Here is a 26,198-nt window from a genome sequence, read left to right as displayed (position 1 = left end):
TGGAATAAGGAGTGGCAAGAGCCTAAGCTTGGGGATGCCCATGTCACACCAAGATATTCAAGGATAGCGAAAAGCCTAAGCTTGGGGATGCCCCGGGAAGGCATCCCCTCTTTCGTCTTCGTTCATTGGTAACTTTACTTGGAACTATATTTTTATTCGCCACATGATATGTGTTTTGCTTGGAGCGTCGTGTATTATATTAGTCTTTGCTTTTTAGTTTACCACAATAATCCTTGCTGTACACACCTTTTGGTAGAAGCCTATTTGATTAGAATTTGCTAGAATACTCTATGTGCTTCACTTATATCTTTTGAGATTGATAGTTTTTGCTCTAGTGCTTCACTTATATTTTTTAGAGCACGGCGGTGGCTTGATTTTATAGAAATTATTAGTCTCTCATGCTTCACTTACATTATTTTGAGAGTCTTTTAGAACAGCATGGTATTTTCTATGGTTACAAATTTGGTCCTAGAATGATGAGCATCCAAGTTGGGTATAATAAAAACTAACATAGGAAGTGAATTGGATGCTATGATCAGTTTGTTGCTTGATAATTGTTTTGAGATATAAAGGTAGTAATGTTAGGGTCATGCTAGTGGATAATTATGAAATTGAGAAATAGTTTTGTTGAAGTTAGTAAGTCCCGTAGCATGCACGTATGGTAAAAGTTGTGTGACAAATTTGTTGCATGAGGTGCTCTTTTGATGGTCTTCCTTATGAGTGGCAGTCGGGGACGAGCGATGGTCTTTTCCTACCAATCTATCCCTCTTGGGGCATGCGTAGTAGTACTTTGCTTCGAGGGCTAAGTAGACTTTTGCAATAAGTATATGAGTTCTTTATGACTAATGTGAGTCCATGGATATACGCACACTCATCCTTCCACTTTGCTAGCCTTTCTTATTACCGCGCAACTTTCGCCGATATTGAACCCATTATTCACCTTCCTCAAAACAGCCACCATACCTACCTATATGGCATTTCCATAGCCATTCCGAGATATATTGCCATGCAATCCACCGTTCCGTTTATTATGACACGTTTCATCATTGTCATATTGCTCTTTGCATGATCATGTAGTTGACATCATATTTGTGGCAAGGCCACCTTCCTAATTTTCATACATGTCACTCTTGATTCATTGCATATCCCGGTACACCGCCGGAGGCATTCATATAGAGTCATATCTTGTTCTAGCTTTGAGTTGTAATTCTTGAGTTGTAGATTCATAAAAGTGTGATGATCTTCATTATTAGAGCATTGTCTCAGTGAGGAAAGGATGATGAAGACTATGATTCCCCCACAAGTCGGGATGAGACTTTGGACTTTACAAAAAAAAGAGAAAGGCCAAAAAAAAGGAAAGGCCAAAGAAAAAAAAAGAAAATGAAGAAAAAAAGAAAAAGAAAGAAAAAATAAAATGAGAGAAAAAGAGAGAAGGGACAATGCTACTATCTCTTTTTCCACACTTGTGCTTCAAAGTAGCACCATGATCTTCATGATAGAGAGTCTCCTACGTTGTCACTTTCATATACTAGTGGGAATTTTTCATTACAGAACTTGGCTTGTATATTCCAATGATGGGCTTCCCCAAAATGCCCTAGTTCTTCGTGAGCAAGCGAGTTGGATGCACACGCACTTAGTTCTTTTTGTTGAGCTTTCATATATTTATAGCTCTAGTGCATCCGTTGCATGGCAATACCTACTCACTCACATCGATATCTATTGATGGGCATCTCCATAGCCCGTTAATACGCCTAGTTGATGTGAGACTATCTTATCCCTCTTTTTGTCCTCACAACCAACATCTTTTACCACCTAAGTGCTATGTCCATTGCTTACGCTCATGTATTGCGTAAGAGTTGAAAAAGCTGAAGCACGTTAAAAAGTATAAACAATTGCTCGGCTCGTCATCGGGGTTGTGCATGATTGGAGTATTTTGTGTAATGAAAATGAAGCATGGCCTAACTATATGACTTTGTAGGGATAAGCTTTCTTTGGCTATGCTATTTTGATCGGACATGATTATTTGTTAGTATGCTTTGAAGCATTATTATTTTTATGTTTTATAAGCTTTTATCTTGAATCATTTGGATCTGAACATTCATGCCACAATAAAGAAAATTGCATTGAGAATTATGCTAGGTAGCATTCCACATCAAAAATTCTGTTTTTATCATTTACCTACTCGAAGACGAGCAGGAATTAAGCTTGGGGATGCTTGATACGTCTCCAACGTATCTATAATTTTTTATTGTTCCATGCTATTATATTAGCCCTTTTGGATGTTTATGGGCTTTATTTTACACATTATTATCATTTTTGGGACTAACCTACTAACCGGAGGCCCAGCCCGTATTGCTTTTTTTTTGCCTATTTCAGTATTTCGCAGAAAAGGAATATCAAACGGAGTCCAAATGGGATGAAACCTTCGGAAGCGTGATTTTTGGAATGAACATGATCCAGAGGACTTGGAGTGCAAGTCAAGAAGCACCGAGGCGGCCACGAGAGGGTAGGGCGCCCCCCATCTAGGGTGCGCCCCCTGTGTCGTGGGCCCCTTGGGCGGCCACCGACGTACTTCTTCCTCCTATATAAGCCTACGTACCCCGAAAACATCCAGGGAGCACCCTAAACACAATTTCCACCGCCGTAACCTTCTGTATCCGCGAGATCCCATCTTGGAGCCTTCGTCGGTGCTCTGCCGGAGGGGGAATCGACCATGGAGGGCTTCTACATCAACACCATAGCCCCTCCGATGAGTTGTGAGTAGTTTACCATAGACCTTCAGGTCCATATTTATTAGCTAGATGGCTTCTTCTCTCTTTTTGGATCTCAATACAATGTTCTCCCCCTCTCTTGTGGAGATCTATTCGATGTAATCTCTTTTTGCGGTGTGTTTGTCGAGATCCGATGAATTGTGGGTTTATGATCAAGTTTATCTATGAGAAATATTTGAATCTCCTCTGAATTCTTTTATGTATGATTGAGTTATCTTTGCAAGTCTCTTCGAATTATCAGTTTGATTTGGCCTACTAGATTGATCTTTCTTACCATGGGAGAAGTGCTTAGCTTTGGGTTCAATCTTGCGGTGTCCTTACCCAGTGACAGAAAGGGTTGCAAGGCACGTATTGTATTGTTGCCATCAAGGATAAAAAGATGGGGTTTATATCATATTGCATGAGTTTATCCCTCTACATCATGTCATCTTGCTTAATGTGTTACTCTGTTCTTTATGAACTTAATACTCTAGATGCAGGCAGGAGTCGGTCGATGTGTGGAGTAATAGTAGTAGATGCAGGCAAGAGTCGGTCTACTTGTTGCGGACGTGATGCCTATATACATGATCATGCCTAGATAATCTCATAATTATTCGCTTTTCTATCAATTGCTCGACAGTAATTTTTTCACCCACCGTAATACTTATGCTATCTTGAGAGAAGCCCCTAGTGAAACCTATGGCCCCCGGGTCTATCTCTTATCATATTTGCTTCCAATCTACTTCTATTTGCATCTTTACTTTTTGCATCTATATTATAAAATACCAAAAATATATTTATCTTATCATACTTTCTCTATTAGATCTCACTTTCGCAAGTGGTCGTGAAGGGATTGACAACCCCTTTATTGCGTTGGTTGCGAGTTCTTTGTTTGTTTGTGTAGGTGCGTGGGACTTTTGAGGAGCCTCCTACTGGATTGATACCTTGGTTCTCAAAAACGGAGGGAAATATTTATGCTACTATTGCTGCATCATCCTTTCCTCTTCAAGGAAAACCAACGCAAGCTCAAGACGTAGCACACCCCTGGCCGTGGTAGTACCGTGTCGGATTTTCGCATCGATAAAATCTCAGCGGAGGTAGTCACGAATGTAATTTTTTAGATCTGTGCCTACCATGTCTGGACCGTGGCTGCCCTGTGGTAGTACCGCAAGGGGTCGCGGTAGTACCGCTCCTGCGGTTCTACCGTGCCCTGTCTGTGCTCTCTTGTTCAGGTCTAGGCTCTATCACACCCACGATAGTACCGCAGTCCACCGCGGTAGTACCGCAGACCCGTGCGGTAGTACTGCTCCTGTGGTGCGGTAGTACCGTGGGTTGCGGGCTGAGTGGTGGGTAACGGTTGGAATTGTTCCCCCACTATATAAGGGGGTCTTCTTTTCGAAGAAGACTTACCTCTTCCATCCCTAAGCTCCATTGTTGCTCCAAGCTCCATTTTCGCCCGATCTCTCTCCCTAGCCAATCAAACTTGTTGATTTGTTCGGAATTGGTTGAGAAGGCCCCGATCTATACTTCCACCAAGAGAAATTTGATTCCCCCATCTAATCCCTAGCGGATCTTGTTACTCTTGGGTGTATGAGCACCCTAGACGGTTGAGGTCACCTCGGAGCCATAGTCCATTGTGGTGAAGCTTCGTGGTGTCGTTGGGAGCCTCCAATTAAGTTGTGGAGATTGCCCCAACCTTGTTTGTAAAGGTTCGGTCGCCGCCTTCAAGGGCACAAATAGTGGAATCACGGCATCTCGCATTGTGTGAGGGCATGAGGAGAATACGGTGGCCCTAGTGGCTTCTTGGGGAGCATTGTGCCTCCACACCGCTCTAACGAGACGTACTTCCCCTCAAAAGGAAGGAACTTCGGGAACACATCCTCGTCTCCACCGGCTCCACTTTTGGTTATCTCGCTCCTTTACTTTTGCAAGCTTACTTGTGGTATATCCCTTGCTTGCTTGTGTGATTGTTGTTGTTGCATCATATAGGTTGTTCACCTAGTTGCATATCTAGACAACCTACTTTGATGCAAAGTTTAATTTGGTAAAGAAAAGCTAAAAATTGTTAGTTGCCTATTCACCCCCCTCTAGTCAACTATATCGATCCTTTCACCGAGGAAGGCACAACCCACCAAGGCGCACCTGGGCTCCCTGGCGCGCCCAGGTGGGTTGTGCCCATCTGGTGGGCCCCCTTTGGTAGTTATTTGCTCCAGTAATTCTTATTTATTCCATAAAAAATCCTCGTGAAGTTTCAGCTCAGTTGGAATTGTGCAGAATAGGTAGCCTAACGTAGCTTTTTCACGTCCAGATTTCCAGCTACCGAAAATCTCCCTCTTTGTGTGAACCCTGCATATTATGAGAGAAAAGGCATTAGAATTACTCCAAAAAGCATTATTATGCATAAAACATTATAAATAATAGTAGGAAAACATGATGCAAAATGGATGTATCGTCACAGACTACCCTTCGTCTCCGACGGCGCCTCCTCTGAGCGGCGATGGTGACCTCTGTGCGTGTTTGGTCATGGTGGTCTCTCTTGGCAGTCGGTCAAAGCTTTGCGGTGGATCCCCGTCGGCATCACTTCGGTCCCGACAGCCATGAACCTGCATTCTCCAGTGTTCGTGGCCTGTCGGCGTTGTGCCGGTGTGGATTTTTGGCCTCGACGCTCAGGTAGTTGCGTCCCTTCTAGCTACTTTGGCTTGTCGGTGTTTCGGTGACCACGTCTCTCACAGCCCAGATCTGCGTTCCCTTTCGGTTCCTGGCTTGATAGCGGCGTCGCCACCACCATCCCTCCGCATCGGCTCTCCGCCCACTACCTTCCTGACCCCATCCACCCACATGCCATGCCGGCTCCAAACCTCGCATTTTCAGCGGTGGCAGGTGCAGCCCCACCTTGCCCCTTATGTGGCGGTGGTCGTCTGGCGTGTTGAATTCTTCATCTTCAAATCCTCATCTGGCGGCAATGGGATTGCCCAAACTAAGGCCAGGAGAAATCCTTGCTCGGCTTGCCGATGCTGGCAGTGGCGGCACTTGTGGGTATCGTTTCCCTTCCCGAAGGCACTTCCATGGCCTTTATCCGTGTCCCTCTTTGAGTATCGAGGGAAACCCTAGATCGGGTTCTCCGGATCGGATGGCGGCGGCGTAAGATGTCGTTCCCCTTCTTGAAGGCACTATCTTGCTAACTCGCGGCATCCCCGATGTTGGATTTGAAGATCTTTGACGTCTCGCTAGTTTGGCTTGTGAAAGTGCATTATATCTACTAGAGGGGGGGTGAATAGGCAATTTTTATGAATTCTTCACTGAGGAATTTGCTGGTGAGGAAATTCCTAAATGAAGAACTACTTGCAGCGGAATAAGTACTCAGAAAGGAACATAACAGAACACAAGCACAGTCATCATGATGAAATGAAGACAAGCACAGAGTACAGAAAGCGTAAACACAGGATAACACAAGATGAAGACAGACAGACTGAAGAAATTGAACTGAGGAAATTGAGAAAGTCTTCAGTCAAAATTATTCAAAATGATATGAACAGGCACACAAAAACATACATGAGGAAATGAATGGGTTGAGGAAATAGAACCAGTTAGCTTGGTGAAGACAATGATTTGGTAGACCAGTTCCAACTGATGTCTCAGTTGTACATCTGGTTGCAGCGGCTGAGTATTTAAACTCGAGGAACCCAGTCCCGGACACACAGTCCTCACCGTATTCTCCTTGAGCTAAGGTCACACAGACCTCGCCCAATCACTCGTGGTAAGTCTTCAGGTGACTTCTGAACCTTCACAAACTCGGCCACTCGGCGATCCACAATTCCTCTTGGATGCTCTAGACCTTGACGCCTAACTGTCTGGAAGAAGCACAGTCTTCAAAGGAAGCAAGCATCGGATCCACGCATGATCAATCTCTTCAGTGATGCTAAATCACTTGGGGTTTTGTAGGTTTGGGTTTGGGATTTCCTCACTTGATGATTTTCGCTCAAAGTCCTCAGAGGATGGGTTGCTCTCAAATGACAAGTGTCAATTTCTCTCGGAGCAGCCAACCAGCTAGTGGTTGAAGGGGGCGGCTATTTATAGCCTAGGGAGCAGCCCGACATGATAAGACATAAATGCCCTTGTCTGATATGACTGTTAGGTGGGTAGATATTTTGGAACCGCTGGCGCATAGCACAGCAATGGTTGGAATTTTGACTATCAAAATCCTCAGGGCTATCATGTTCCTCACTGTGTAGGCAATTCACACTGGTGAATTCCTAACTCCTCAGTCAGAAAAAATTCCTCAGAGATCAGAAGAACTTCGTCTCTGTCACTGAAGAATATGACCGAACTGCATGAGATTTCCAATGGCTTCACTCGAAGGGATTGGTAGGTGTAGGATTTTGAGTTGAGCATCACATGGAAATTTTTCCTTAGTATTTCCTTGACCCCCTTTAACAGTACGGTGTTTCCTATGACTCAAGAAAGAGAAAATGAAACTATAAAAACAAAAGTCTTCACGCTTCATGTTCCTAGAATGAATACCAAGTCTTCATGGTCACACCAATTCTTCACTTTCAAAGTCTTCAGTAAGTCTTCAGAAAGTCTTCAGAAATCCAAAGTCTTCAAATGAAGAACTTCATTTTTAGGGGTCGACATTCTCTACAAATATCAAAATCCTCGTAGACTTATATACCCGTGTACACTCACAAACGCATCAGTCCCTTAACCTATAAGTCTTCAATACACCAAAATCACTAAGGGGCACTAGAAGCACTTACAATCTCCCCCTTTTTGGTGATTGATGACAATATAGATTAAGTTTTCAATGGGGATAAACATATGAAGTGTAACTACTGATATTGAGGAATTTGATTGCAAGATATAGAAGAACTCCCCCTGAAGATGTGCATAGTGAGGAATTAGCTTTTGAAGCAATGCACACTTGAAGAGTATAATCATGGAGATCTCCCCCTATATCTTGTAATTCATACACGCATTTGACATATAATATGAGGAATTTGAAATGCATGATGAAATATGGTGACTGATGTAATTCAGCATGCGTGCATTAACATAAATGAGGAATAAGCATGTAGAAGAACACAACAAAAGTATCAAGCCACCATAGAGTTTAAGATTACAACTCAATCCAGCAAAGTCATCAGAAGAACGAGAGTTATAACTTAGCAAAAAAACGCCCATATATAGACCCCCTTGAAGACCTGCATCAGAAGGAGTTTCTTCATCTGATTCATTAGGAATCACATATTCTTCACCGAAAGGAACAAGGTCCTTTGATGGCATTGAAGAGACGGGAACAACATCAATTGGATTGTCAATTGAACTGATCAGAGTCTTCATCTTCTTTGGAGCTGAAGAATTTGAAGAGGTTGATGCCTTCCTCTTTTTCGCCGCTGCACGCTCTGCAGCCTTGGTCTTCTTCACATCTAATGCAGATGGAAGGATCGGAGTTGGTGTAGGCGCAGGAGGTGCATTGTCTTCAGGCACAACTGTTGTAGTTGCCCTGACTTGTTCACTTTCTTCAGGCGCACCACTAGTGGGTGCCCTGGCAATATCTTCAGCGGCTAGAATGGAGTCATCAGCCCTGGTACTTTCATTTTCTTCAACAGCCATACTGACATCAACGGTGCTGGCATGTTCTTCAGTGGGCTGGGCAGATTCTTTAGCTTGAGGAATTTCAACATGCACTGGTGCAGAGGCAGTTGAAGTGAAAGTCTTCATCAAATTGACGAACCGAACCTTTGCTCCCTTCCAATCAGCATGATACCGATTGAAATCATCACTCATTTACTTGATTTCAGCTTGTACAACAATGAGTTGTTCAGGGGTAAGAGTGAGGATATTGTCCTTGAGGTAGCGCTATTTCTTGTATTGCGCTTTCTTCAGCCTTCTTCCTTCTTCATATTTCCACTTTTCTTCCTCAATGAAGTGAGTGAGGACATGACTTTGACCAGGAGTGAGGTTCATCTCCGGCAAAGGTGTAGCGGGGTCCTTGTGCCATAAGTCAATGAAATCGAGGATCGGCTTGGGATCCAGAAGTAGTGGCACATTGCTGCCTTTGGCTCTAGCGGCCCTGGCTTGCCTGTCTCTGATGATTTCGGCAAGTTCATCATCATCCGCCTCATCATCATCAGAGGGCACTTGGAAAGCGACTTGCTTCTTGTGAGGACTTGGTCGAAGACCTCGTCCAGCAGTTGCCGATTTCTTCAGTAGTGAGGGACCAGCGGAGGAAGGTCGAGCAGCTGAGGAACTTGCAGATGCTCTAGAGGCAATAGAGAAGCCTTGAGTCCTTTGGCACGTGGCAAGATGCACAGGTGCCGAAGACTTTGTCGGGGCAACTGAAGACTTTGTCGGAGGAGGAGGAGCAGACTGAGGAATTGGCCGTGAGGGCTTTGAAGATGCTGGCCGTGAGGGCATTGCTAAGGAGCTTGGCCGTGAGGGAATTGAAGGAGAAGCACTGGACTTGTGGGCAGGCTTCTTTGGTATAGCCTTCCTGGGCTTACTACCAGAGGCCTCAGCAGCGTTAGCAGCAGCAGCAGAATCTTCATCGAATTTCCTCACTGCTTCTTTTGCTTGCTTGGCTAGTTTGGCCTGGCGCCTAGCCCATTCAGTAGCATAGTCCTCACCGCGCTTGAGGCTGGTGGGATCCGCCAGTTGGCCAGGTCTCAATGGAGGTCTTGAGCATGGAGGGTTGAGCGCAAATTTCTTCATGTACTTGGGAGTAACATACCTGTACTCCCTCCATTCTCGTGCCCATCTCCTCTCAATTCGTTGTATGCGCACCTTGCGCTGATTCTTGTCCTCCTTGCCAAACTTGGCCTCATCAGGAGTGCAGTATCCAGCATAAATATCCTCAGGGATTTCAAACGCTTTGTTGACTTCAGGCCTTTTTCCTCCCTTCTGTGGCTTCTTGTCAGCCATTTTCTTCAGCTGAGGAATATGAACAACTGAAGTTTCTGAAGAGGTATGCAATTTTTCTTCGAGGAACGCTGCAAATGAGTTAATTTGATGAGAACCTAGTGATTCAGCAGCGGACATTTGTACCTGTGAACAGAGTATAGTTGCGAGGAATTTGGAGAGGTCATATGCGTTCTCAGAAGGTTTTTCAAAAAGAATAGATTTTGAGGAATTTGACCAGATGAGTCTTGAGGAATTTCACTAAGCGTTCTTTTTCTTAGGTTCCAGAGTTGTACAGATTTGAAAATCCACACAATTGAGGAATCTTGAAGAAAATCATTGCTTAGAGAAACGAATCAAGAACAGATAACATGTGAGGTGTTTTAGTGTGTGAAGATTGGAAGAATAAACACCTTTGAAGATTTTTAGGAAAACACATGAATCAAAGAGGGCAATAAAAGAAACTTTAAATTACCCGAAGTGAAGAACACGACGAACTGGGAAGCATTGAGATGAAGTTCGTCTGTTCAGATCTTCCACGCCCTAACTTGGCAGAGGAAGACATCTACGGCGGCGGCGGAGTGAAGAAATCCGCAACCGGCGTGAGTACGATGGCGACGAGGTCGAGGCAGTGAAGCTCTTCCTCACCAGGGATGATGAAGTAGCGGCGGCGCTAGGGTTTGGTAAGCTCGAGTGGGAGAGAGAGGTCGAGCGGAGTAAAAGTGAAGTGAGGAGAAGACAGGGGTATTTATAGCGGTAGTGAAAAAATTGTGCGCTCGAGGATTTCGGACGAACGTGCCCCTGGATTTTCTCATTCACATGACATGTGTCACCCACGTACTGTGAGGTGGCGATCATGTAGGATCGTGGGTGAATAGATAAGTATTTGTCTTGAGAAGCGTAACGGTTTGAGCGACAAAGCCGGATATTCAGATAAGATAAGTTTTAAGTTACCGTTCGCAATTTCTTCAGCTGTCAAGGACACAGTGAAGATTTTGAACGAGTTTCAAATCAGAACGCATATGAAGAATTTGTGAAAAGATTAGATTGAGTTTAGCATAGAGGGGGGAGGGTCCGATTACATTCACTTAGCGGAAACAGTCAACTTGAAGAATTTGCAATAAGTGAATGCTGTAGAGGACATAAAACTTATATATATATATATATATATATATATATATATTCAAGTGAAGACAAACGACGGAAATAGTGAAGACATTGCAAGTTGAAGAATTTGAAAAACTGAGGAAAAACTCAAATTGAAGATTTTCAACTTTTGTGGTGGCGTAACCCACCGTATAAGAAAGTTGGCTTCAGACACCGCGTACAATTGTCGTAGGGCTCTGAGAGTCAATTTCTTCATTAATTTCTTCACACTTAGAGGGTTAGTATTCATTGATTGAAGAAAAACCTTACTTCGTATGTTGCGCATCTAAGTCATCAAGTCACCATAAGTGTTAGGATGTGTGTCCATTTCAGAGAACATTCGAAGATTCTAGGATATTTAGCTCACACCGCAACTTGCTAAATCTCTTCTCATCCAAGGGCTTAGTGAAAATATCGGCCAGCTGATCTTCAGTGCTAGCGTGGTCGATGGAGATATCGCCCTTAAACACATGATCATGAAGAAAATGATGACGAATCTGGATGTGCTTTGTCTTCGAGTGCTGAACTGGGTTATGAGCAATTTTGATAGCACTCTCATTGTCGCAGTAGAGAGGCACATTCTTCACGTTGATGCCATAGTCCTTGAGTGTTTGCTTCATCCAAAGTAATTGAGCACAACACGATCCAGCAGCAATGTACTCAGCTTCTGTAGTGGAGAGTGATACGTAGTTCTGTTTCTTCAGGACCAACAGACCAAAGATCGTCCGAGGAAATGACATGTGCCTATGTTGACTTGCGGTCCACACGATCGCCAGCATAGTCAGAGTCTGAATATCTAATGAGATCAAATGAAGAGCCCTTGGGATACCATAATCCAAGTGTTGGTGTGTGAGCTAAGTATCGAAGAATGTCCATCACAGCCTTATGGTGTGATTCCTTCGGTGTAGCTTGAAATCGGGCACACATGCAAACACTAAGCATAATATCCGGCCTAGATGCACATAGGTACAATAAAGAGCCAATCATGGAGCGGTATACCTTTTGATCGAAGTCTTTACCATTTTCATCAGTGCATAGATGGCCATTTGTGGGCATTGGAATTTTGACCCCTTTGCAATCTTGCATGCAGAATTTCCTCAATACATCTTTGAGGTATTTCTCCTGTGATATGAATATACCATTGCGCTGTTGACGAATTTGAAGACCTAAAAAGAATTTCAACTCTCCCATCATAGACATTTGATATTCTTCACTCATCATATAGGCAAATTCATCACTATAGCGTTGGTCAGTACAGCCAAAGATAATATCATCAACATATATTTGGCACACAAACAATTCACCATCATAAGACTTAGTGAAAAGAGTTGGGTCGAGTGAACCGGGTTTGAAGCCTTTCTTCATGAAGAATTCCTTCAAAGTGTCATACCACGCCCGAGGGGCTTGCTTGAGGTCATACAGGGCCTTGTTGAGTCTGAAGTCTTTGTTGGGATTCTTTGGATCTTCAAAACCTGGGGGTTGAGCAACATATACTTCTTCCTCAAGCTTACCATTGAGGAATGCACTTTTCACATCCATTTGATATAAAGTGATATTATGATGGTTAGCATAAGCAAGTAATATGCGAATAGCCTCAAGTCTAGCAACAGGTGCAAAAGTTTCATCGAAATCAATACTCTCAACCTGTGTGTAGCCTTGAGCTACAAGCCGTGCCTTATTCCTCACCACAAGGCCATTCTCATCTTGCTTGTTGCGGTAGATCCATTTTGTGCCAATGATGTTGTGCTTGCGAGGATCTGTACGTTTGACTAGTTCCCAGACGTTGTTGAGCTCGAACTGATGTAATTCTTCTTGCATAGCTTGAATCCACTCAGGCTCCATAAATGCTTCATCTACCTTAGTGGGCTCTGTGATAGAGACAAAAGCAAAGTGCCCACAAAAGTTAGATAAATGTGAAGCTTTTGAGCGTTTGAGAGGACCTGGTGCACGAATGTCATCGATGATCTTCTCGACTTGCACTTCATTTGCAATACAATGATGAGCGAGTTGTCTTTGAGGAATTTGATCCGCATTTTCTTCAGGAGCATTTTCCTCAGCACCATTTTCTTCAGGTGCGCTAGTTCGATGTCCATCATGTTCTGGAATGAATTCTTCAGCAAATTCTTCAGTAGGAATGACATCCTTAGTGGCCTTGAACCTGATAGAATCCTCAGGTGCTGGTTCATCTATCACAGAAGGTAGGTGCTCTCTTTGCGAGCCATTAGTTTCATCGAACCGCACATCTACAGTTTCAACAATCTTGTGAAGAACGCTGTTGAAGACTCTGTAGGTGTGCGAATCCTTTCCGTAACCAAGCATGATACCCTCATGTGCTTTCGGTGCAAATTTAGAATTGTGATGTGGATCTCTAATCCAACATTTAGCACCAAAGACTTTGAAGTAACTTACATTGGGTTTCTTGTCAGTAAGGAGTTCATAGGCAGTCTTCTTGAAGAATTTATGAAGATATACTCTGCTGATGATGTGGCAAGCAGTATCAATTGCATCAATCCAGAACCGACAAGGTGTCTTGTATTCATCAAGCATATATAGTGCGAGCCATTTCAGCGAGAGTTATGTTCTTGCGCTCCACGACGCCATTTTGCTGAGGAGTATAAGGAGCAGATAACTCATGAGTAATACCAAGTTCATCAAGATAGCCATCAAGACCGGAATTCTTGAACTCAGTCCCATTGTCACTCCTGATGTGTTTGATCTTCACACCAAAGTTGGTTGAATCCCTCGAGAAAAATCGTTTGAAGACTTCCTGCACTTCATGTTTGTAAGTGACAATGTGTACCCATGTGTAACGAGAATAATCATCAACAATAACAAAGCCATATAGAGATGCATCATTCGTCATAGCAGAATAATGATTAGGACCGAAGAGATCCATATGAAGCAATTCAAATGGTCGAGTGGTAGTCATGATAGTCTTCGCTGGATGCTTGGCCTTTGTCATCTTTCAAGCTTCACAAGCTCCTCATAAGTGATCCTTGAGGAATTTAACATTCTCAATGCCAATGACATGCTTCTTCTCCGCAAGCATGTGCAGATTCCTCATGCCAGCATGACCAAGGCGTCGATGCCATAGCCAGCCTTCTGAAGCTTTCGCAAGTAAGCACACGGCAGGTTGTGGTCCTATAGAGAAATCAACAATATACAGATCTCCTCTCCTAAAGCCTTCGAAGACTTTGGATTAGTCAGCTTCCATGATCACAACACAACGATATCTTCCAAAGACAACAACCATATTAAGATCACAAAGCATTGAGACAGACATGAGGTTGTATCCTAAGGACTCGACAAGCATGACTTTGTCCATGTGTCGATCCTTTGAGATCGCAACCTTACCTAGACCCAATACCTGACTTTTGCCTTTGTCAGCGAAGATGATATGCTTCAGATGTGACGGTGATAAGGGAGCATCCATCAATAGATTCTTGTCACCAGTCATGTGATTTGTACATCCACTATCGAGGACCCACTCATTTGCTTTGGGTTGATCATCCTGCAGATGAATTAGTGCAGCTTACAAACTCATATACTTCATCAGTGAAGAATATGATATCAGTATCATCAGTTCACTTTCATCAAGAAATAGCACAGATAATTCAGTATGAGGACGTGAGAAATGACAGTTCATTTCTTCATGATTAGCCTACGTCCTTTCAGGCATTGTTCAGGTCTCCAGCAAATTCTTCAGTCGTTTTGAGCACGACTGGAGACCTGACCCTGCATAAGAGATTAGTTCTTTTTCTTCACCACCCACATCTGGAGGGGTGGCAAAGAATTCATCACTCTGCGAGCACCATATGAGAAATGTGGCATAGACGCCAGTCCACTTTGTTTCACAGATGAGGGGTTAGGATAAGCATATGAATAAGCAGAGAAATTCTACGAGGACTTATGAACATAATGATTTGAAGAATAATGCACATATTCATAGCCCTTAGCTCTACCCTGCGAAACAGAAGGGTTAGCACGATGATGATCATATGAGGACTTTGATCCTTTTGAGGAATTTGATCCACGTGAGGAATTTGATCCGTATGAGGACTTGGATCCATATGAAGAATTTGGTTCATATGAAGAATTTGATCTGGAGTTCCTTTTCTTCATAGGTGGTGTCATGAGGACATTCACCTGAAGACTTTCAAGGCAACTTTTGGGAACCCAGATTTTCTTCATAGGAGAACCGTTCCTGCAGTTAGTCCCAACATATCTAGCAAATACTTCACCATTCTGATTTTTGAACAGTTTATAGTTAGAGTCAAATGACTCATCAGACGAATGAGAAGATTCACATGTAAAGCCAGATAGATTGGATGGATCAACTGGAGGTCCTTTTGCAGCAACCCATGAGGTTTTGGGGTACTGCTCAGGTTTCCAATATGTTCCATCAGCATTGAGTTTCCTCACAAAGGCAATACCCTCTTTCCTAGGGTGAGGATCTGCTTTTTGAGCACATCACAAAGAGTCTGATGCCCTTTGAGGATTTTGTACATGCCTGTCATGTACAATTCCTTCAGCCCTGCATCATCAGTGATACTTGCATTGTCCTCAGATGAGGAATTAGTGACAGTAGAGACATAAGAAGAATTTGTAGTATTAGAAGCATTTGAACATTCAGGTGAAGAATTAGTAGTTTCACGTTCAATGCACTTCAGACATGGAGGAACAAATTCTTCCTGGGTAGCGCTGATATGTTGAGCAAGTAATGATTCACGCTCCTTCTGAAGATCTTCATAACTCACTCTTAGCTTCTCAAGATCTTGCTTTCTTTGAAGAAACTCATAAGAAAGCTTCTCATGATCAGATAAGAGAGTGTTATGATGACTTTGAAGATTGTCAAACTTAGACTGAAGTCTCTGAAGATTATCAGTTAAGTTTTTTGTGCGATCCATTTCTTCACCCAACATATCATCACTTTTGTCTAACATGTTTTGAAGCTTTTCAATAGCCTTTTGTTGTTTCACAGTAATTTTAGCAAGTTTAGAGTAGCTGGGCTTGAGATTTTCATCAGATTCATCCTCACTAGAGTTAGAGGAGGCGTATTTAGTTACCTTGGCACCCTTTGCCATGAAGCAATAGGTGGGAGCGTAGTCATCATTGCCTTCATCAGCATTGTTGGTGTTGCCATTATCTTTAGAGTTGAAGATAGACTTGCTGACCAACGCGGTAGCAAGAGCCAGGCTTGCCACACCAGACTCGGACTCCTCGGATGCCTCCTCTTCCTCATGATCCTCAGATTCAGCCTCAGAATCCATTTCCTTGCCAATGAATGCCCGAGCCTTCTTGGAGCTGCTCTTCTTGTGAGATGAAGACTTTGAGGATTTTGATGATGCAGACTTTGAAGATTTCTTCTTCTTTTTGGCATCATCAGAACTGTAATCCTTGTATTTCTTCTTCTTCAATTCCTTGTCCCAGTGAGGACAATCTTGAATGTAGTGACCAGGCTTCTTGCATTTGTGGCACAGCCTTTTCTTGTAGTCACTGGATGAGGAATCGTTGCTTCTTGAGGATTTTCCAAAGCAACCATGTCTTCAGAACTTCTGAAATTTCTTCACGAGCAGTGCTAGTTCCTGGCTCAGTTCTTCAGGATCACCAAGGCTGCTAGTAGAGTCTTCTTCCTCAGACCCAGAAACTGCCTTGGCCTTCAAAGCACGTGGTTTGCCATAGCTCGAACAATATAAAGCTCTCTTCTCAGCAAGCTGGAACTCATGAGTGTTTAGCCTCTCGAGGATATCAGCGGGATCAAGTGACTTGTAGTCAGCACGCTCTTGAATCATCAGTGCCAGAGTATCAAATGAAGAATCTAGCGATCTCAGCAATTTCTTCACCACCTCATGGTCGGTGATGTCAATGGCGCCAAGCGCTTGAAGCTCATTTGAGATGTCAGTGAGGCGATCGAAGGTTTGCTGAACATTTCCATTGTCGAGTCTTTTGAAGCGGTTGAAGAGATTGCGAAGAACGTCAACACGAGAGTCACATTGAGTTGAGACTCCTTCATTTACTTTGGACAGCCTATCCCAAATAAGCTTGGCAGTTTCCAAAGCACTCACTCTTCCATACTGTCCTTTGCTCAGATGACCACATATGATATTCTTCGCTTGAGAATCGAGTTGCTTGAATCTCTTCACATCAGTAGCGTTCAGAGACGGTGTGACTGAGGGAACACCATTTTCCACAACATACCAGAGATCGTTGTTAATTGCCTCAAGATGCATCCGCATCTTGTTCTTCCAGTAGGGGTAGTCCGTCCCATCGAAGGTAGGACACCCAGCAGAGACCTTGATCATACCTGCGGTTGACATAACTAAAACTCCAGGCGGTTAAACCAAAATCACACAGAACAAGGGAGTACCTTGCTCTGATACCAATTGAAAGTGCGTTATATCGACTAGAGGGGGGTGAATAGGCGATTTTTATGAATTCTTCACTGAGGAATTTGCTGGTGAGGAAATTCCTAAATGAAGAACTACTTGCAGCGGAATAAGTACTCAGAAAGGAACATAACAGAACACAAGCACAATCATCATGATGAAATGAAGACAAGCACAGAGTACAGAAAGCGTAAACATAGGATAACACAAGATGAAGACAGACAGACTGAAGAAATTGAACTGAGGAAATTGAGAAAGTCTTCAGTCAAAAGTCTTCAAACAAATATGAACAGGCACACAAAAACATACATGAGGAAATGAAAGGGTTGAGGAAATAGAACGAGTTAGCTTGGTGAAGACAATGATTTGGTAGACCAGTTCCAACTGTTGTCTTAGTTGTACATCTGGTTGGAGCGGCTGAGTATTTAAACTCGAGGACACCCAGTCCCGGACACACAGTCCTCACCGTATTCTCCTTCAGCTAAGGTCACGCAGACCTCGCCCAATCACTCGTTGTAAGTCTTCAGGTGACTTTCGAACCTTCACAAACTCGACCACTCGGTGATCCACAATTCCTCTTGGATGCTCTAGACCTTGATGCCTAACCATCTGGAAGAAGCACAGTCTTCAAAGGAAACAAGCGTCGGATCCATGCAGGACTTCAGTGATGCTCAATCACTTGGGGTTTTGTAGGTTTGGGTTTGGGATTTCCTCACTTGATGATTTTCGCTCAAAGTCCTCAAAGGATGGGTTGCTCTCAAATGACAAGTGTCAGTTTCTCTCGGAGCAGCCAACCAGCTAGTGGTTGAAGGGGGCGGCTATTTATAGCCTAGGGAGCAGCCCGACATGATAAGACATAAATGCCCTTGTCTGATATGACCGTTAGGTGGGTAAATATTTTGGAACTGCTGGCGCATAGCACAGCAACGGTCGGAATTTTGACTATCAAAATCCTCAGGGCTATCATGTTCCTCACTGTGTAGGCAATTCACACTGGTGAATTCCTAACTCCTCAGTCAGAACAAATTCTTCAGAGATCAAAAGAACTTCGTCTCTGTCACTGAAGAATATGACTGAACTGCATGAGATTTCCAATGGCTTCACTCGAAGGGATTGGTAGGTGTAGGATTTTGAGTTGAGCATCACATGGAAATTTTTCCTTATTATTTCCTCGACCCCCTTTAACAGTATAGTGTTTTCTATGACTCAAGAAAGAGAAAATGAAACTATAAAAAGAAAAGTCTTCACGCTTCATGTTCCTCGAATGAATACCAAGTCTTCAAGGTCACACCAATTTCTCCACTTTCAAAGTCTTCAGTAAGTCTTCAGAAAGTCTTCAGAAATCCAAAGTTTTCAGATGAAGAACTTCATTTTTAGGGGTCGACATTCTCTGTAAATATCAAACTCCTCGTAGACTTATATACCTGTGTACACTCACAAACGCATCAATCCCTTAACCTATAAGTCTTCAATACACCAAAATCACTAAGGGGCACTAGATGCACTTACAGCTTGCCTCCCTAGTTCTAGGCTTGGTGGGTATAATTGTGTCTTTTTCCTTTTCGGGTTGAGCATCCCTTGTCTCTCTGCTCTTGGTTCCGTGCTCATGCCTTCTTGCGTTCATGTCATGTTTTGTAACCCTCCTATGTACTCAATTCTCTTTCTTCTGTAAATGAAATGATACGCAAGCTTTGCGTATTCGTGCTTTTATAATGTTGTTTAGGACTGAAAGTTTGTCATGGTTGAATAAATAAGCATGGTTGATTTTAGTTGTTAGAAGGAAAAAGAGTGCTACAAATTTTAGAATTACAATGTCCTTTTGTAAAGTTCTATCAAGTTATTTGCATTGTACAGTCGCAGTTGTAAGCTTAATCTTATTAGTTCTGTAGCATTGCAGATCGGGCACTTCTTTCCCAGCAGATCAATACCTTTGGTCAGATTTAGCTTATTTGATAGTGAACAAACTATAAATGGTATGAATATAACAAATAATTATGTGGTGTGCCCTATCAAAACTACTAATGTGAATTTTCCAGTTTTGATTTTTACATTTTTTATTCTTTCCTTGAGATCCATGCTTTGCTCTTCTAACACATAATACTAGCTATGCACATGCAGCCCCTTTCAATTTAGCTGGGTCCTAGTATCCTTGGGAACATTTTTGATGGGATCCAGGTAAGTTCAGCATGATAATCATTCCATTTTGTTGATTTACTCTTTATCTATGTCACTTGTCACGACTTCATTCCTGTTAAATTTGCAGTACCCCCTAAAAGTATTGCTAATATGGAGACGATGCACTCTAGGAAGTTAAGAGTAAATAACTGGCTAATGCATTTAACATATTTGCTGCTTTCATAGGGCTAATTCACTGGTGCACATTGAATACTCTTAACATATACAGGTGGTTTTCAAAAATGAATGTAATATTAGTAAAGAGATGTTTACTAGTATTTTCTAATGCCAAAAGCCTATGAGGCACTCCTTTCGGTGAACATTTTATGCAAATCTTCGTTCGCTTTGCGTCAAAACCACTTGGACGTCTATCAAGGGGTGATCTGCCTGGTTTTTGATAGGGTGTGTGTGTGGGGGGGGGTTGAGATCTCGGCTTTTGCGTTTGAGGAGGGAGGTTATGTAGTTGAAATGTAAAAGTTGAGGGGGTTATACAGACTTCTTCCGACGTGCTGAGAAAATAAGAGCGCCACCAGCAGCTGTTGCTCGAGCTGGATGGGAGCGGCAGACATAAGTGGATCTGCGTACAGTCATGGTAGGTTTTGCTCAAGATGTGCTAGCCGAAACGGCTATGGGTGATGTGTTCGATTATGACAAGGGATGTGCTGGCGGGAGTGGCAGGTGCTGCAAGTTGGCGGCCATAGGCATGACAGATGGTGTGTCCGGACGCAGTTAGGCGTGCGTCGATGGACGCGGCAAAAGCGGATGACCATCGGTGAAGGGTGCGAGTGGTTAGGAATGACATGCGATGGGAGAGAACAGGGAACGCGTGGCGGGGCGGAGGCACGGGTTCGTTGGCGGCGGCGTGAGCATTTGATACGGCGCGTAAGTTTTTTTTTAGCTGAGCGGAGGCTATTTTGGAGAAGGTAGGGTGATGGGAGGTGTGTGGCATGTGACTTGGCTAATGTGTGTTTTTGAAAATGTGTTTTTTGAATTATGTGATATACGATGTGATGATTTTTTAATGAAGGTGTAATTAAAGTGCACTAATTCGTGATGAAGGTGGTCTAAAGACAATGCGTGACATATGGCGTGACTAATTGTTTTCTAATGATGTGTAATTAATATGCAATGATTTCTATTTAAGGTGTTGTAGAAATGATTAAAATTAATTAGTAATCATGTGATTAACTTGATACAATCTTGGGACAGACAGGTACGTTGATGAATGATGGATATGTGGCTAAGATCTAATATTTATGGCTTAACTCGCTTGTTTAATAGAAGTGGAGATGGAGATGAACTATGTTTGGAGCACTAGTTTTACATCATCAGTTATACATCATTTATTGAAGCACTAGTTTTACATCACCAACTATACATTATCTGTTGGAATTAGGTGTTTTTGGATGATGTAGAAAACACATTTTGGTAATGTAAATTATGCATCTAACACTTTTACATCTTCAAATATATACTAGTATCTATTGAAGATGCTCTTAGGAGTAGAAATTTTGAGAGGAAAAGAAAACTAGTCATGCGTGGCTCCGCGTAGGCCCAAGAAGCGGTCAAACAACTCAAAAAATAAGAAGCGGCCGAGAAAGTTTTTTCTAATTTTTTTGAGGGCTTGAAGCGGGGTACCTCCTATAAGCGCCGGTTTAGGAACTGGCGCTCACTAACCGCACCTGGTGAGCCGGCCCATGATGCAGTACAACCGAAATGTATATATTGGTAGAAAAACCTCCCTAAATGTTTGTTCCCGCCGCCCCATTTGCCTTAATTGCAGGTTGTCTAACCACTAGAGCAACTAGGCGCTAGCGAAAGATTGCGGCACCAACTTTAAAAATAATTGTAACCGCTAATTATTGCTCATAGATAGAAAACGCATTTGTTTGGAAAAAAATGAACAAAATTTGAGAGTTCACAGATTTCCAAAAAAAATCGGAATTTAAAAAACTTCATTTAATAAAAAAGGTTCATGAATTAGAAAAAGTTCATCAATTTTCAAAACAGTCCACAAATTTGAAAAATGTTCATGAATTTAGAAAATAAGTCGACCAGTTTTGAAAAAAACATCAATTTTCAAAAACAAATACGCAAATTTGGGAAAATTCAATAATTTTTAAAAAAGAGTTCACAAAATTGAAAGAAAAGTTCATGGATTTTTAAAAAACTTCATCGATTTGAAAAAAAGTTCATCAAATCTAAAAAACGTTCAAAAAAATATGAACAGTACATATTTTTTTTAAAAAATCATCGTACTTTTAAAATTTTCGTAGAATTTTAGAAAAAAAATCATCAAATTTAAGAAAAAAGGGTTCATCGGCATGAAGAAAAAATACGAACTTGAATAAAGTTCATAAAAAAACTTAAAAAGGAAAGAAGAAAAAAAAGAGAAAAGATCAAACTAAACGCTTTTGGTGGTTTGGCACATACGCTCACCTCTATGAATGCATATACGCACACCCTACCCCCATGACATGAGCACATTCGAGAGACTGAGCCGGCATATTGTCTTGAGATTTACGAAGTTGCCGTAGATGCCTCATCGTTGACAGGAACGTCACCTCCCATTGTAAGCGCATCGCCGAAAATTTTGAAATAAATCCAGGAATAATGTGAGCACCAAGACTTGAACCCTGAGGTATCATTGTCCTTCTAACCATACAACCTTGGTTCGCTCGCTCGCGTCGAGACTGGAGGTCTTAGGTTCAAAGCACTACTGTAAAAAAAATACTCCCTCCGTTTTTATTTAGTCCGCGTATAAGCTTTGATAAAAGTCAAGCTTTATAAACTTTGACCAAGTTTAAGAATATATTAACATAAGCAATAACAAATCAATAAAATTAGATTTATTATTGAATGTACTTTCACATCATATATATTTGTTATGATAAATATATATATTTTTGTAAACTTGGTCAAATTTTAAAAAACTTGACTTCAATCAACTCTGATATGCAAAGTAAATAAAAACGGAGGGAGTACATAGTAATAGTAATGGACGCTTGAAGGGCAAAATAGGAATCGCCCTTGAAGGAGGTCGAGACACGCGCAGCCGCGGCGCGGCGGGCCCAGGCCACGGGGTTTTGTAGTAGCGGGCCTATGCTAAGATTGCTCGGCTGGGCCGCTCTGGGCTATCGAACCTTACAATAAGAACCCTAAACCAAGACGCCCCCAAGCCCCCAACCCTTCCCCGTCGTCATCCATAACTCACCTCCGGCGGCGGCGGCCGCGTCTGCTACACCTTCTCCACCGGCAGGTCAGGTCAGGTCAGGTCAGATTCATCATTCTCCTAACTAAAATCGCCGCACGGATGCTGTCAGTTCGTTTAGCTGGCCTTGGGTGGCCTTAGCCATGGGAGTATTTGTCAGGAGTTATACTGATGTAGGAGTAGCTGGTGTACCCCCAGCGCAACCTGTTACTCCCCTTTTTTTTGGGGGGGTATAAATTACTGGTCGGTTGTTCCATTTCATTCATTACTTATCTGACAATGCGTACAAGATGATGTCCCTCTGTGTACGGTGAATTCATTTATAACTCTGGGAAAAAAAATCTTTGAGCTGAAAATCTTATTTTTGTCCCTTCACATTTATTACTTGGTGGTCATTGTCCAAGAGTACGTTGATTCGTGTGCTCTTAACTTATTTTTGACCGTGTGTGTGACTGCATTCACTCTGTTTTAGATGTCAACAACCAGGAAGAGACCTCCTCCCAGTTCTGCAGTTGGACAGAGCAAAAAGCCATCTGGAAAGGCTCCGCTGCCCACGGATCACCTCCCAGACGATGATCCCAAAGATACCCTTCGGTGTGAGGCTTTAGATGGTAAACCCATGGTTTCAGAATTTGTGGTACATTACTACGCACAGAAGTATGGTCAGGTAATGTGCATTAGTAATCATTCTATACCAATATGTTGTAATTCTCAAATTTAATTTTGTCTAATTCTGTCCATCTGCAGCCTACATGAAGTAACTAACATATGTTTAATTCTGAAATTTAATTTTGCAGTCTCTCTTCCTGGACCCAAATGTGAAAGGCGGCTATGTTGATGTGAGATTTGCAGACCATAATCAAGCACAATTAGTTGTAGAACAACGTGAAGAGTATCCATTCAAAGTGACTTGGACACCTACTGTTGATAGATCGCAGATGATTAGTAAGTCCGTCATTTCTCAATACGATGCAAAATAGCACTGTTAGTTGCATGATTTCTGCTCAATGTATGACTTGATGCTGGTAGCAAACGGATACATAGGTACTCCCTCGTTTAAATCACTACTTTAGTGATCTGCACGCTCTTATATTTCTTTACGGAGGGAGTGCATCAGATATTTCATGTTTTGCGTTGCTGTGTTAGTAACTTAATGTAGCATATTCCATGCAATATTTGTTCCATCTTATTTTTGAACACTGGTAGATTATGCTCATCTTGATATATCATTTCAGCACAGGGTAGAATTCTTTGTTAAATTTTGAATTTTGTTGAACTCTAGTATGGTCAGCAGATTTTTATGAAGTCCGAGGCGTCTTTCAGTGTACGATACCATATTTATTTTATTTCTAAGGCACAACTGAGTGAAATCATATACGTTAGGGGCTCTATATATTGTGAAAATGCACCTTATTTTAGTTACAGGTTCATGCTATAACTTCAAGTCATGTTCCTTTTTTTTGTCTGCTCATGCATGTGGATGGTACATTCTTGGCACGAAGATGACCAGCCTCAAGTTCCATGTTATCCATCTTATTGTCATTTGCTATGCAGAAATGTGTGTAGATGCATAGACTACTATATTGGGTTTGCTTCTATTGTCATTTGCTATGCAGAAATGTGTGGAGATGCATAGACTACTCTCAGCCCTCGTATGAAAAAAGGTTGTCTTTGTAGTTTCCCTCTTCTCTTCCACTAGCGGTGCATGCGGTGGTTTGGCCTTCCTTTTGGTTTGGACCTGAGAGTAGGAGTTGGACGTGGTTGGTTCTTTTGCAGGTTTTTTTTCCTTTTGCGATGTTGAATGCTTTGAAGATGCTTTTGTTCCGTTATCTGACGATAGTGGAACCCGATCCATGATTTATGGGAAAAAAAATATTTAACACCTGTTTTGTCATCTTTAAAATGCACCTCTAAGCTGCAGTACCAAGTCATGAACTGAATCCCTGGCACAAGAACTTCAATCCTTCACAACAAGAGGCACTAACCCCCTGAACTACAAGGAAAACTTGAAATCCCCGCAAAGAAACTCAGAAATTGAAGAACTGAAGGCCATGTTGCCTTAGTGTTGATGTTTATAGCTGTTTGTTTCCTAAAATCTTTTGTTTGTAACTCTTTGTTTCATGAAATCTTTTGTTTCTCTCCTTGCTGCAAGTGTTGCTTGAGACGATAATCCAAAATTCAATTTAGAAGCATGTTTTACTTACCATTTAAAATGCCACAAAGAAATTTTAGTTATGACCAAGATTTTATCCATTATGTACATGAAAATTTTCAACTTTGTAGTTATAAAAGTAACAACCTTACATTTAAAAAGGCAAATATAGTTCTTGCAAAAGCATCTTCAAAAGAATCTAATAAGACTGCTGGCAAGTGTGAAGGTATTGCTAGTAGCTTATATAGTTACCTTAGGAAAACAACATGCTTTACATTAGTGTGAGAGTATGCTTAAACATGAATCGGTCAGTATACACATTTGAAATTTTTCTGATTGTACTATAGTTGAGCATTCTGCCATTTGCTACACTATTGACATTTATCCGCGACAGTGGCTGAATTCTGCAACATGATATTATACACTTAGAAATATGCTATTGAATACCATCTTAGAATACTTGCAAGAAGTATGTGTACATATTTCACTTTGTAGTTTTTAGAGGAAAATATGCCCTTTGCCAACCTTGGTCAACGTGCTTGAATTGAGGCTTATGACACATAATAATCATTCTGACAAAATTATGATGTTATGCAGCCCCTGGGAAAGTGGAATTGTACCAACCTCCTCGTGATCGTGATGTCTACGATATGGAGGTAATTACTACCATATTCTCATTTAAAATGAACATAGGCTCATGGCAGCAAAGCTTTATCTTGGTGTGTTCTTTTTATTTGCAGCTTGCTGTCCCCATGCCTTGGACCAATCCTTTTCCCGTAAGATTTGAACCTCGGAAAATGGCTGGCGATCCGGTGCGGCCCATCTACCCAGAAAAAGCTCAGCCAAATCCTCCATTATCGAAGCCTCCTTTCGCTCAGCCTATTTGGCCGGATCCACCATCACGTGACCATTTCATCAAGTACTACATGACCAACGTCCCGGAACCAGATCCTTCTACATGACCAACTTGCCTTCTACATTGCTGAAGGGTACTATGTAGTATGGATGAGTTCGTTTTTTTGCCATGAACTTGCCTTCATAACCAACTATTCATTACTGTTGTGGTCAGTAACGTAGTATAGACTGTTAATTTTGCGACAGTGTTGATTTATGACAGATTTGTGGGATAAACCCCCTTCATTTATGTATGTACTGGTCCAAGCAAAATTCATCAAGAATATCAAACGATTTACTGTCTTTTCTTCACCTTGGATTAAACGTAACATTTTACACAATTAATCAGAAAAATGAATTCTTAGCTCTGATGTACAGTAGATGATTAGCCATACAATGATTTAAGGTGCAACTATAATGTAATCACTGAAACAACCTGCTGCAAAATTCTGATTGAAACAACCAAATAACTATACCCAAAAAGGCTTGGCACAGAAGAAACAATCCAAAGCTTTCTGAACAGTGGCGTAGCCACAGGGTAGCCAGGGTGGTCCACGGACCGCCCTGAGATTTGGCCCACCATCAGC

The 26,198-nt window shown here is 42.1% G+C and overlaps 1 protein-coding gene across 1 annotated transcript; it reads left to right on the top strand.

Moving 5' to 3' along the window:
* The first annotated feature begins 22,487 nt into the window (after window positions 1-22,487).
* On the top strand, window positions 22,488-25,923 carry LOC123110097 (uncharacterized). The gene is made up of 5 exons (XM_044530530.1): window positions 22,488-22,628; window positions 23,038-23,232; window positions 23,363-23,510; window positions 25,315-25,373; window positions 25,458-25,923. The coding sequence occupies exons 2-5, from the start codon at window positions 23,038-23,040 to the stop codon at window positions 25,677-25,679; spliced, it is 624 nt and encodes a 207-aa protein (XP_044386465.1). The 5' UTR covers window positions 22,488-22,628; the 3' UTR covers window positions 25,680-25,923.
* Window positions 25,924-26,198: the final 275 nt, after the last annotated feature.

Source organism: Triticum aestivum, chromosome 5B (assembly GCF_018294505.1).
Source record: "Triticum aestivum cultivar Chinese Spring chromosome 5B, IWGSC CS RefSeq v2.1, whole genome shotgun sequence".
Taxonomy (NCBI): Eukaryota; Viridiplantae; Streptophyta; class Magnoliopsida; order Poales; family Poaceae; genus Triticum; species Triticum aestivum.
This window is presented reverse-complemented; position numbering and strand designations above follow the sequence as displayed.